We start from the raw sequence: 13,787 nt of genomic DNA on the forward strand, positions 1-13,787 counted from the left end.
AAAAGGTGAAGGTTTGGCTACGTTAACTTCTTCACCACCAACTGAATAACCATCACTCCAAAATTTACAGCTTGTAATACAACTTTTATTAGAAAAGTTATACATAACACAGCCATCAACTATTTCCAAGAACAATATTAAACCCGATAAAACAATAAAAACAAGACTAACAAAATGTGTAACGAGAAACTAATGACTTTTCTATAATCATTCAATTATCTACAATGTCTTTTTACAAACGGGGAAAATCCATGGTTTACAGGTACATCATACTGAAAATAAAGTTGCAATAGCAATTTTATACAATTATCATTCTCAAGAAACTGAATCATTAAAACAGTAATTACGAGTTTATAAATTTAAAACATTTCACATAATTTTACATTATTGGGTATACACTTAGGTCTGAGTTTCAAGTGATTTTTTTTTCCCACAAAAGTGCCAACACTTAAGCTAGAACTTTCAGTGTGATTTTGCTCTAAAAAGTTACGACGTTTTGATAACCATAATAGTCGCATAATTTCTGATGCTATCTGGTCTTTTAATAAAAAAATCTTTATTTGGATGTGTGTTTCTTCACTTAAATTACAGGAAACCGGGTATAGGATTTCTGTTGCAAAGCTATTAAAATAAAGTTCCAAACACAGGAGTGTGCAGCATTGGAAAAAGAGATCAGTACTAAAACTTATAACAATAAATATCAGAGAAGCCATTAGTTTTTACAGCATCATCTGCTTAAAGCCTAAGTCAACCAAGTGTATGATTTCCCATCAATCTGTATTTTTAGAAGAGGCACGGCAATTTCTATTTTCATGATCTGAATATTGAGACAAATATATCAAAACATCTTTTAAAAACTTTGATTTATAGCTCCTGGAAAGTTACAAAAATTTTTTTTAATCATTCTACTTAAAAAAAAAAAAGTGTTTCTGTTCATTTTGGAGCCTCATTAAACAAGATTTCAGGATAGTAAGATTCATGAGGGCTCAAATGGAATGATGTACAAAATCTAACATTTTAAACCCCGTAATTCCTATCCTTTTGTAGCTGAAAGGAATCAGTTACAACACAATTTCACATCCATCCTTGCTCATTTACAGAATTATATTTAGCACAGTGGTTAACAGAAAGACTGCCCGTGTACTGATGGAAAAAATTTGTTTTGTCAGAGACTTGCACCATAGTTTTTAATTAAATTGTCCAGCATTTTCCCAGACAATTTTATCTTTTCAATGCACTAATGGAGAACAAAGATAAAAATCATGACTTTCGACTGCTACTCAACATGCACCAATATTGCACACATCTGTTACGAACTGTTAAAATAATCTTCTGGGTCCTTGGGCTGCTCGTTTTCACCATCAGAACACAGAACAACCCATTTAAGTAGTTTCCTTTAAAGATGAAATTAAGAAATTTAAAATACTGGGGAAAAAAACGAAGAAAGAAAAAGGTAGAGACTTTGTACAGACAAAAATCTAAATTTTTCAAAGGGTTTTGTGTGCCCTGCACATGGGGGCAATTTGTACACACTAGTGAAATGAACACTAGCTATAATGCTTCTAGCTGCTCAAATGATGTGGAATCTTGGTCCAGGTGTGGCAATGATGTCACTGTATGGTTCTTCCTGTGTCAGCTCAATAGCTTGCTGCTTTTTAAGAACCAAGAAGCTGTAGAACTTTGCTGCAGCTTGCTTTCTGTTCGTGTTTCGACATAACTCAAGCAAACTGATAGATTCAGCTCCAGTTTTAGCGAGAGCTCGCTGAAATAAAACAAAAAGGGTGAATGAAATGAAAGTAACTTACACAGTAACATACTTTTAAAAGGATGCCCATTTTGGTTACTGGAAAATGTGTATCGTATATTCTGTTAAGAGGCTGGAATTGGACTTTTAAAACTGGAAGAGTCTTTTACATCAGTTCTTGATTAAACATTAGAATAAATGGTAGAGTAAGGTTGGTATGTGTCAGAATCGACTTGACAACAACGGGTGTAAGATTTATAAAATAGAAACATACTAAATTTTACACTTTCACAGAATCATTCAAAGTCTACATTCTCTTATACCATCTTACTGTTAGAAAATAAAACAATTGTTTTTATTCTGAAGCTCAGGCAGTTTGCTTTGCTAGTGGACTGAATAGTAAGTGATTTTCACATTAATCAGGAAAGTAAAGGGCTAAACCATATTATGATATGTCTAAGATCAAAGGAGAGTTTCTGGGTGGTACAAATGGTTAACGTGCTTGGCTGCTAACTGAAAGGTTGGAGATCAAGTCTATACAGAGGTGCCTCAAAAGAAAGGCCTGGAGATTCAAAATCAGCCACTGAAAACCCTATAGAGCACAGTTCTACTTGGACACACAAGGGATTGTCAAGAGTTGAAACTGACTTGACAGCAACTGGTTCTTGGTTTAAGATCAAAGGAAGAAAGCCCGAGAAATAAAGCTGTTCCAACACACACTGTTAAAATGAGCCATTTCTCTGTGCATCAAATGTCTTACAATAGTAAAATCTGGGACTTAATTCTTAAAATTTCCATTAAAAAAAAAAAAGAACTGTCCTTTGAATCCATTTTAGGAAGCCTTGAGCAACTTGCCTGGTATTTCACAGATGCTCAAGACAGCTCCTCTGTACCTGATGTATTAAGGCCTAGGGATAAGTGACATGAGGCTACACAATGATTCAACAAATGTAATGATTCAGCACATTAAAACTGCTCATCCTAAAGTAAGAAGATACGGACATACAAAGGAATTCCATAAAACATCACCACAGTTTTGCTTTTTAGGATAATTATGGGAAAGAAAGTATTTACTTGTGGCCTAACAGTTTGTTTAAAATATTTTAAAAATAATGTAGTTTTAGAAAAAGACAGCTTTCACAAAGGTATGCATTCTGATTGTAGTACATAACTTTGTTTTCATTTGAGGAAGCAATGCAAGTCTTTCATTAAGTATTTTTCTCTAAGACTACACTGGCATACCTGAAGACCATGAAGCATCTGCTGAGTTCTTTTGTTCCATCTTCTTTCTTCTTGATCCTGATCACCCCCTGAAGCATCTTCATCCTGAGTGAAAAAGACAAAAAAAAAAAAAAAAAAACCCAAAAAAATAGCTGATAAAAGACTACTCTGCTGCAAAATGAAACACTTCTATATGTCCTGAATGTTCTTAAATTTTATATTTTTGCTTATAGAAAATTATATCTAATAATCAGCCATCTAGTATGAACTTTGAAGTCTGTTTTTCTTAAACTGTGAAAGAAAGTCCTCTGTACCTTCAAGCAAACATTTGGCTGACTATATGATTCTATATTGCTCTGTAAGGATGTGGCCCACAGCCTGTTACTGGTTGGTGACCTATGGGTTACTGGCCTCTATTAAGATAAGGAATTTGTGTCAGAATATAAATAAACTATGACACTAAGCACACTATTTACTTCAACTGACTTGATTTTTTCTGGTAGCATGATTTTCTGAATGATTTATATTCCAGCAAAAGCTCCCAATCTCATTGTAGACCAAAGAACCCACAGAGAAGCAATGTTAAGTGAGTAGTACTGGTCAACATGTCTTTTTAAAAAATGGGCTTTAGCCCATAACTATTATTTTACTTGAGCCATCCAGCCATAGACCTGCCACCTACAGACATGATTGCTAAATGACATTCTGAATGCTGGAGCTAGCGAAGAGCAGCAGTTAAAATGTTCCCAGGTAATGGGGGAACAATAACTAGATTCCAAAGATCCAGGATTCAGCAGCATCACATGTAACAGGAGGCACATCAACTCTTAAATAATGTTTCAACACTATGTCTGATACAATGGTATACCCTAATACATCTAGTGGCTTTGGGGCTAAATTTTGATTTTAAAACAATCTAGTATTCATACTGAAGACAAGCACTAGGTAGTTATAAAATCTATATGGTTTACATAATGATAAATTTGAAGTAAGAATAGATGTTAGTGAAAATGTATCCTATCTATAACGTTTAGTTTTGGAAGAAATTTTAAAAGTTCAACGCTACCTGGAAGATACTTTATTTTAAATTTAAAAGCTTAAATAAAACATATGATACAGTCTCAAATTGAAAAGTCAGTAAGTTTTACTCTAAGTCTTATATAATAACCTCAATGATCCAGAAATAAGGCGAAAAACACCTTCAAGAGCCAAAACATGGCCTAGGAAAAAGAAATCAATTCCTAAAGCACCTTTTAACTTTTTAAAAAATCAAAGTCATTGAAGCCTTCACTCGGTCTATTTTCACTGAGTCATGCCCCACCCCGATCTAATTAAAACAAAAACAAAATCCACACAAACAGAAAATGTTTGGTTATCTGATTTCCAGGTCACAGACAGAGAAGAGGTTACACAGAGGCAGAGGCTAATAGCAATAAAGAACTGACCACAAGACAATAAAAAATAGCTATAAGCAATTTTAAAAGTGAACCAGGAAATCAGCAAAGGGGCAGTCCCATGTCCTCCAAAAGCCCACATGGGAGCCAATGAGTTATAGCACAGCATAAAATCTGATGTTCTTAATGACCTATGCCACTAGGAGTTTAAATCTGTTTGCATTCACACATTCTTCTCCTCTAATGATTAACATCAATTAATTTAGCTTCGATATGAAAAAGTAAACGAGCTGGTTGAAGACTTTTGCTAAATCTGGAATGGGAATTTATTCCTCAGGTATCTCTTTTATCAAGTTTCCCTACCTCCTCCTCTTCATCATCTTCTTTCTCCTTCTCCTTCTCTTTCTCCTTCTCTGGCAGAAGTTCTAGCTCTGGGATTAGCTGGCAGATATTTGGAGGCTCTTCTGGGGGCAGCTCAACAGGAGGTATTTCCATCTGCTCTACCTGCTGCGGCTTAAAGCAACACAAATAGAGCAAATTCAGACATTTTAAGGTTAGCTTCTTTTAAATATAGTTACTGTTTTCAAGATGGAAAGAAGTACTGGGATTATATTTCCATACTTTTCCTCACAATCAAAAATTCATTATAGTATGCACTTAACTGTTTTTCTTTTATTGTAAAGTTACATTAGTTTACAAAATTATCTATCATTATCCTGAAATAAAAGTATTCATTTTAATACTTATTTTGTAGAAGGCCAATATTTAAAGCCCATGTGAGATGTTTGCAAGAAAAACTATAAACAGTAACAACAAACAAAACCTCAACTTTCTGAAGCAGCATTTTAGAAAAAAACAAAACCCATAGACTCTATGGTAATAAGGTCGTTGGTGGTTTAGTGGTAGAATTCTTGCCTCGCACGTGGGAGACATGGGTTCAATTCCTGGCCAATGTACCTCATGTGCAGCCACCACCCCTCTGTCATCTGAACAGGTTTCAGTGGAGCTTTCAGATTAAGACAGACGAGGAAGAAAGGTCTGGTAATCTACTTGCAAAAATCAGCCAATTAATAGTTTGACCTGCAACTGATCGTGGAGATGGCGAAGTACCTGGCAGCGTTTTCTCCCTTTGTAGATGGGATCGCCATGAGTCAGAGGCCTACTCGATGACAACAACTATGACAATACCAAATATCTGAAAATAATTAGCCCAGTGTTGTCAGCCATTACTGCAAAAAATTGTCTTAAAGCTATTATAGAGTAACTTAAAATCATAAGCTGGCTTCTCAATAAAAGCGTTGGAACTCTTATGGCAGCAAATAATAGAAATAAGGAGACTCCATTTTTCTGGATCCACCTCATATATATCCTTCATCTCAGGTTTTTAAGATAAAAAGTTGAGAATACGTAAAAATAAAAAAAGTCTTTAACAAACTAGAAAAGTGATGGGGAACAACTCCCAGAAGGAAGGTAGTATTAGTCATCCACACACTACCTGTTCTCATTTCCATTCCTGAGATCACACAGAAAAATACTATTACTGACAACTCTTTACCACCAGAGGGCACAGAACACTAGTTCTTAAAACTGGGAAACAGCATTCTCCTGCCAGTAGCCTCTTAATGAAGGCTGAACCAGGAGCCTGAGGTTACCAAAATACCTCCCTTTGCTCAAATTTATTCTATAAACTTAAGGTTGGGAAGCCCTAAACAAGATCTCACTTCCTTTATACTTAAATTGAGTTTTCTTATCCTAAGTAAACTTAATGATGGCCAAAGACTGAACGAAGTAGCCAGATGTTGCTTTACTTTTTTTTCTATCTGACAAGCATATTCTCAATACTTAATATGACAGCCTAAAACCGCTTAGTAGTGGAAAAACTCAGAAATGTTTACTCAAGAATAAACCAGAGATAAGTTCAGAATCAGGTACCCTACATTAGCCAAGGACGCTTACTTTGGGACACACTGAAGCAAGAGTCTATTCAAAATACAGCGGTCTCCCAGAACATCTCCCGTTTAGAGCAGACTGTGTTCATATCCTCAACTGCCATTCTTCTTCTCTGAACCCATTCCCTGATGTGCCATTTTCTGCCTAAGACCAAGGTACTTCAAAAGGACTCCCTTGCTACTACCAGAAATGTAAAATGATTCTCTGAATACTCCCAAATACACAGATAAGACAGATTTGCTTACAGGCATCACAGGCTCTGGGTCAACTTGTCCGGCCTTTCGCTTAATTCCCTGAGGTGGTGGTGGGGGCATGGCTGACTCATCCAAGTTCGTTCTGCTAGTTTCCACTATTGACTCCTGGAGGCGGCTTGGCTCTTCCAAAATGGGCTCATCTGCAGTTGGTCATACGGAGAGGACATTAAGGTCGTAAATCTTAAATAACATTTTAGAACCATTTACTTTTGATGTACTAGCATAGTAAGACACAGGTATTTTTTCTAATGAGGAAGGTCAGATAAAATTTCACCTAAACAAAGATTACTCAATTTAAACAATATACTTAAAAGCGGGACCAAAAAACAAAAAAACCAAGCCCGCTGGAGTTGAGCCAATTCTGACTCATAGTGACCCTGCAGGACTGAGCTCATAGAGTTTCCAAGATTGTAAATCTTTACAGAATCAGACTGCCACATCTTTCTCCTATGGAGCGACTGGTGGGTTTGAACAGCCAACCTCTTGGTTAGCAGCCAGGTGCTGATCCACTGTGCCACCCGGGCTCTTTAAAGATGGAAAGGGGCCTTAAAAGGACAAATCCCATTTCTAGTCCAATGCAGGACAATCCTTTAGCAGACCGTGACCCAGCCAGTCCTGAACCTTCTGGAAACAGAAAGCTTTATATCTAGCAAGCCAATCAGATGCACTGCGTTTCCCTGTCCAAAAATCTGAGTACACTCCCTTATTCCTGATTTCTTTTAATTTGGCAATATACAAGGTAAATTTTAAGACAGATACTCATTTAAGCTGCAGGCAACTATTCCAACAGAACAGACCAATAATATCACGCTGCTGATGTTGCTGTTGCTGGTCTTCTCTGGGAACCTCTGGATTTTCAAATTCTTTGAGGAATTCATCCAAATTATCAGCCTCCCCTCCTTTCCTCCTTTTTCTAAGGTCTTCTGGTACAAGTGGTGTAAGACAGCGTGTAAAGAGCTATAGAAAAAATAAAATTAAAAAAAAAAAAAAAAAAAATCACACTAACTGGAAACATACCTTTTATTTTCCCTAAGTATATTTTTATAAACAAAGCTATAACCAGTGCAAACACCATTTACCATGCTTCTTTACTTAATGGTATAGTCACACCTCATTCCATCTTAAAGTAATTTTAAATATGGTTTAATATTAACTACAGCAATTTTAGAAAGTTGAAAAGAAATGAAAATTTTCTTATTCAATGTCTCATAACTCAGAAATAACACTAAGATTTTTAATTTATTTACCGGCAGTTTATTTTCATATCCACACAATTAAAACTCGACCCAACTAGAATCATATAAAACAGCTTTACATCATGCTTTTTTCACTTATAATTGTATGATAACCTTAATTATCATTTTATACTGGTTGTATAACATTCCAGAGTGGGTATATAACACACTGAACAATTCCTCTATTTTTCATTTTACTTCGCGTTTTTTCCCCCCACTGTAAACAATTTTGTAATGAACACCTTCAAAGAAATGGCTTTTTCCCTATTTTAAATTACTTTCTTAGGAAAAATTCCTTCAAAATGAGACTATTCCGTAAAAGAATACAAATATTTTAAGGACCTTCCAAATGATTACAAAACACGGCACTTCCAATAAAGAGCAGTTTCACCAAGAGGTGCTGCTTTGGAATATATTACATTTGGAATACAGTGAAATATTGCTTCTGTGTACACTTCCAGTTTAGACAAAGTAACAGCCTAACAGCACTGCTTCACTCATCAGACTCTCCTAAACCTTATTTTGGAACAGCCTGGAATCCAGAGATCAGAAAAGTGCCTGGAAGTGAAAAATTACTCTCATAAAGTCAGTGTTCTTTACTGTGGGAATAAACAGAATCCCTATTTTACTCAGAAAACAACACATATAGGACTGCAGATCTGATGCACGGTACACAGTACCAAAGCAACAGAACTAACCGTTTATTGTAAGAGGTTGAGGAGAACTATTATTAAGAATTTACGTGGTTTTTTAGTATAAGGAAAATGAATTCTGTTTTTTAGAATGTAGGTATCAAATATCACTATATTTCTACACAGTATGACAATGGATATTTCTGACGAGAATACAGTAGCCATTAAAAGATGTAACGCTCAATATACCGTGATTTAAGGAAGGAAGAAAAAAGTATTTGCCATAGAGTTGAAAAATATTTAACAAGGAACGATTCAAGCAAAGGTTTTAGAACTTTATTTCATGAAATGGTAAAAATTCTGCAAACTGTATTACCTTCAGTAGTCTATTATTCCATAAAGGCTGAGCAGGTAAAGAGAAAAGTTTTTCCACTCCTCCTGTCTCTTTCCACATCATCAATTTCTTGGTGGGCGGTGCCAGATCCAAAGTAGTAACAATATCAGAATAATCACTAAGCTGGGCTCTAATGGTCTTGCTATCCAACTCTTTCACACTGTCAACAATTAGCTTCCTCTTCCTCTTGGCTTTTGTTTCTTTGACTGGAAAGACAAAAGAAAAAATAAGGTCACTTTCTGAGAGGCCAGATGAAATATACACCTACTGTACTTGGTTCTGAGGAGCCCTGGTGGCACAGTAGTTAAGCACTCAGCTGCTAACTGAAAGGTCAGTGGTTTGAACCCACCAGCTGCTCCACATGAGAAAGATGTTGTAGTTTGCTTCCGCAAAGATTACAGCCGTGGAAACCCTACAGGGAAGTTCAACTATGTCCTATAGGGTCACTATGAGTTGGAATCAACTCAAAAGCAATGGGTTTGGGTTTTTTTTAAATACCTGGTTCTGACTGTATCTCCTGCTTTTCTATATGCAGACCTAACAGAACACTTAGGAATCATAAGGGTAGGGATCTGTTTTATAAACTGATGTTTCCCAAGGACCTACAATAGGGGTTGGTACACAGTAAGTATGCAATAACAAGGTGCTGAATGAATATTTATAGACTCTTCACATAAAATTAAGTAAAATAATGCCAATACATTTTGCCCATGTAGCTTTATACTGCAAACGCTATATATATCATACTTGATTCAGATGTGGGCTCAAGTCCTAGGTTCTGCCATTTACTAGCTATGTGAACATGAAGCAAAGTTAACTTCACCTTGCTTAAGTCTCCATTTTCTCGTTTGAATTAGGGCCAACCACCCATAGGAGCTGTAAAATACGTAGTATAGTGTCTAGTATCAGTTAAGTACTATAAATAACTGCAATCATTATTTCTACTGGAGAAGTTACAATTCATATATGGCAGTTGTACAAGCAGCCTGACGAAGTGAAACAAGTCCACGCCCAGTGAGATGGACCCAGAAGTCCCTCCTAGACACCTGTATATTCATTTCTAATTCTTACTATAACCTTGCAAAATAGGTAGCCTTATCTCCATTTCTTAAAATGAAGAAAAACACATGGGACTAAATAAAACCCTCAAGATTTCACTTTATCAGACATATTATACTCTATAGATTTTTATATATAAAACTTTCATGTGATTCAAAATTTGAAAGATACAAAAAGATGTTGCATAGTGATGCCCCTCTTTCCAACTCCTGTCCTCCAGCTACTGAGTTCCAATCCCTGAAAGTGAAAGGCCAAGTTCTTACACTGGCCGACAAGGTCTATCTTATCCCATTCAGGGATGCTGGGAGATACATGCCCCTGTTACATTTTCCGCCCCTGGAGGTTTACTGGCATGCATTTGAGCCACTTTAGTTATGTTCTAGTGTCGTGGCGGATACCGGTGCAACTGCCTAAAGAACAAGGAAGCTTGTCTGCACTATATGTGGAGTGTTATTTTTTGGGTGAAAATAACGTGGGGTGCACTTCCTGGGCCACAGTACCACGATGTACTGCATTTGTGATATACTTCATGGAACATGGTACTGATATGGCCTGCCTGCAATTGGTACCTCATTTTTTCAAATAATATAAAACTACCAACAAACAACAATTCAGCATCCATTCCATTAGTGAAAAAACAGGGCATCACACACACATACACAAACAAAAATAATTTATCCATGAAAGGATTATTTTAAACACTGCACTACACCTTATCCTCTTATTTTTATAGTTCTCTATAGTATTTGTTACTATCTAATATAACATATATTTTAATTACTTCTCACATTCCTCTAATTAGTAGTTAACTTCCACAAAGTTAGGAATTCGTTCATTATTAACACTGACTTTAGAATCTTTGATAGTGCCAGTTTAAAAAACAAAAAAAGCATTTTTAGGTTTTCCCAGATCGGAGCCCAACTGTACAGATCCTAGAGCTTTGGAAGACAACTGATTAGTCGATCTTATTCTTTATTGTACAACACCCCACAATATTTGCTAACTGTTACACACAAGGGAGCTAACATTCTGAGGACCACAAAAGACTAGCTATAAAATAGCAAAAAAACTGTTCTATACTTTTATATTTCACATCAACTTGTATAGATATTCCACAGGCTACTCAAATTATAACAGAATAAGGACTTTATGACACATGACTGTGACAAAGCAGAAAGAAGCTTAGTTTTCTAAAATGATAGCAGCAGATTAGTAGACAGCCAGAACTAGGATCTTATGTTCTAAGCTCTATAAATCAAAAGGTTTGTTTGCTCACCAGTGATATCAATAGGTTCCAAAGCAAATGCTTCTTCCTCATTCGGAACAAGTGTTGTCTGATCAGTCATAGTTGGCAATGGTTCAATAGGATCCACTGAATCAGGACTATCAGGCCCACCCACTATAAAAACAGAAATATGGTCACAAAATGCTTGGTAAAGTATGTCCTATAACGGCGGGGGAGGGGGAGGGAGATCTGTGAAATTGAAAGAAACCTCACTGGTACCAAGAAAGAACACTTTCTAGTTATGAAGAAGTCCCTCCAATGTCAAAACCAATTGGCTAAAAAAAAAGGGGGGGGGGACGACAACCACAGGGTTCAACACATAAGAGAATAAAAACTAGTAATCATAAGCACAGTTTTTAAGAGTATTACAGTTCATTAAAAATTAGAGCTTCTAGTCTTCTATATTAAATATCTTTTTGAATGCCATACAGTCATCCCACGTCTCACTGAACATTAAATGCTTACTTGATACGTTATCATCCTCATCCACATCATCATGTGCAGGCTGCTCTGGCAACATCACCCCCGTCTCAGAGAGAGTAGGGGGATCGTCAAAGATACCGCCATCATTATTACTAATAAGTTTGTCGTCTGAAATAGGGAAAGTAATTTAGTTGTAATTTGAAAAACAAATGCTAAAAAGAATAATAGCCCATCACTGGAAAAATAAAATTATGTTAAATGGATTCAATTTAAATCTTTATTCAGTTTGCATCAATTTCTCTGCAAGGTAGTTTATAAAAGTACAAAACACATATGAAAATAACTTCTCATTCATCATTTATATTTTCTAGTTAATAATCAATTTCAAAAATGTATTTACTTGGCATAGATAGCAAACACAAGTAGAGCTACTTTAAGAACTAATAATAGTTAAAACTCTGAGACAAGCACCTTTAAACAAAATGAGGTACTGTTACAACGTTTTAGGCTATAGTTTTACAGAAAACTTTTGACTGAACCAATTAGTCATGATCCAGGTATATGTACTAAGATATCAGCTCAAGACCCAGAATTAGCAACTACTTCAGAACATTAGAACTGAATAAAGAAATTATGTTAGAATGACCACCCTGTTGTTACCTACCTAATATGCCACCATCATTTCCTTCTCCAAAATTGTCATCCTTATATTGGTCTTCATATTCTAAATGGTTGATTTTCTCATTCAGGTTGCTGGTGCTTTGCTCGGGCTCGAGAAAGAGGTTAGAAGTACTAGTGCTTACTAACATGTCGTCATCCTCAAAAGCACTGCCTTCTCTCATTATCTCACGATCATCCATTCCAAAGTCGCCTGAACAAATTTTAGTAATTAGTTGAAAAAGGTTAGAGACATCATGGTTACAAAAGAAAACAGCTTATTTTGTATTACAATTATGATGTCACATTTCTTTACTGAAGTCTTACTTATCTCCTTGACTGTAAAAACAGTTAAATTTCATAAACTTAATTGATTCTTAATTACAAACAGCTGTAACTCTGGGGCAGGACTAACAAATTCAAACTTACATCCAAATTTTGGTTTTCCTAAATATGTTAGGTAAACCTAAATATTTATGTATGATAGATTCTATTAATATTCACAGAGTTAAACTCCCTTGTTATAAAGTGTTTTCATCAAGAAAAGAATTTGGCTTGCTGCCAGTTTTGAAAACCTAAGTTTTTGAAGAGTAAGAACAGAATGCAACCGTTCCAAAATGATTAGTTTAAAAGTAAGCATTATGTCAATGTTGGGACTTAAAACACCCATCAATATATATGCTCTATAACTATGTACAGAAAGCAGGAGTAGGCAAAGAATGAACTACAAATTTGGTGTGTAAATGGAAATGATGTTTAATATACCGGCAGCACAGCAAATCTTTTCCTTGATGGAAATGCATTAGATGAAATGTTAAATCTTTCTGCCAACATGAATGGAATATATCTGGTTTTCTTTTTGAATTTGCTAGTTGGCAGTGCCACAACGTAATTGTAACATTACAGCCAATGGCTAGTAATTGATTTCTCTATTACCAAAATCATTTTCTTGTAGAATACTGATGTTCCCAACTTCTTCTCTCATGGTTATCTCTTCCACTCTACTCTGGTTCAGGCTGAATTGCTGGGCCACATCAATGTCACTTTAAAAAAAGTTTAAAATACATTTTAAATGTAAGTCTCAAGTCGCACTGTAACGTATGTGTAAGGAAAAAAACACTCCGATTCTTTTTATAAGAAAACAAAACAAATACACACAACCCACCAAGGTTTAGGAGCTTTCAGATATTTAATACTAAATAAATTTCAATACACTCCAAGAATGTAAATAGCAACTTGAAAGTTAATTTAATTTGTACTTTAGTATACCTAATACGAGCCCCAGTGGCACAGTGGTTAAAGTGCTCAGCTGCTAACCAAAAAGGTCATCAGTTTGAATGCACCAGCTGCTCCGTGGGAGAAAGAAGTGGCAGTCTACTTCTGTAAAGATTCACAGCCTTGGAAACCCCATGGGGCAGTTCTACTCTGTCCTATAGTCGCTATGAGTCAGAACTGACTGGCTGGCAGTGAGCTTTTTTTTTAATACACAATATACCACCAATGACCACCAATTAAAATATGCTGAAATTACCACATAAA

General features: G+C 35.8%; 1 protein-coding gene across 1 annotated transcript in view; it reads right to left on the reverse strand.

The window, feature by feature from the left end:
- Nucleotides 1-420: 420 nt before the first annotated feature.
- Nucleotides 421-13,787, reverse strand: part of RAD21 (RAD21 cohesin complex component) — a 31,614-nt gene continuing 18,247 nt past the window's right edge. Inside the window, exons 5-14 of the mRNA XM_004372964.2 lie at nt 13,185-13,291; nt 12,256-12,462; nt 11,634-11,759; nt 11,160-11,282; nt 8,807-9,030; nt 7,361-7,520; nt 6,555-6,703; nt 4,723-4,872; nt 2,987-3,070; nt 421-1,762 (exon numbers count right to left, since the gene is read on the reverse strand). Of these exons, the coding sequence (XP_004373021.1) occupies nt 1,571-1,762; nt 2,987-3,070; nt 4,723-4,872; nt 6,555-6,703; nt 7,361-7,520; nt 8,807-9,030; nt 11,160-11,282; nt 11,634-11,759; nt 12,256-12,462; nt 13,185-13,291 (1,522 nt within the window). The 3' untranslated portion in view covers nt 421-1,570. The remainder of the gene's footprint in view (nt 1,763-2,986; nt 3,071-4,722; nt 4,873-6,554; nt 6,704-7,360; nt 7,521-8,806; nt 9,031-11,159; nt 11,283-11,633; nt 11,760-12,255; nt 12,463-13,184; nt 13,292-13,787) is intronic.

The sequence above is a fragment of the Trichechus manatus genome, unplaced genomic scaffold (genome assembly GCF_000243295.1).
Source record: "Trichechus manatus latirostris isolate Lorelei unplaced genomic scaffold, TriManLat1.0 scaffold00022, whole genome shotgun sequence".
Lineage (NCBI taxonomy): Eukaryota > Metazoa > Chordata > Mammalia > Sirenia > Trichechidae > Trichechus > Trichechus manatus.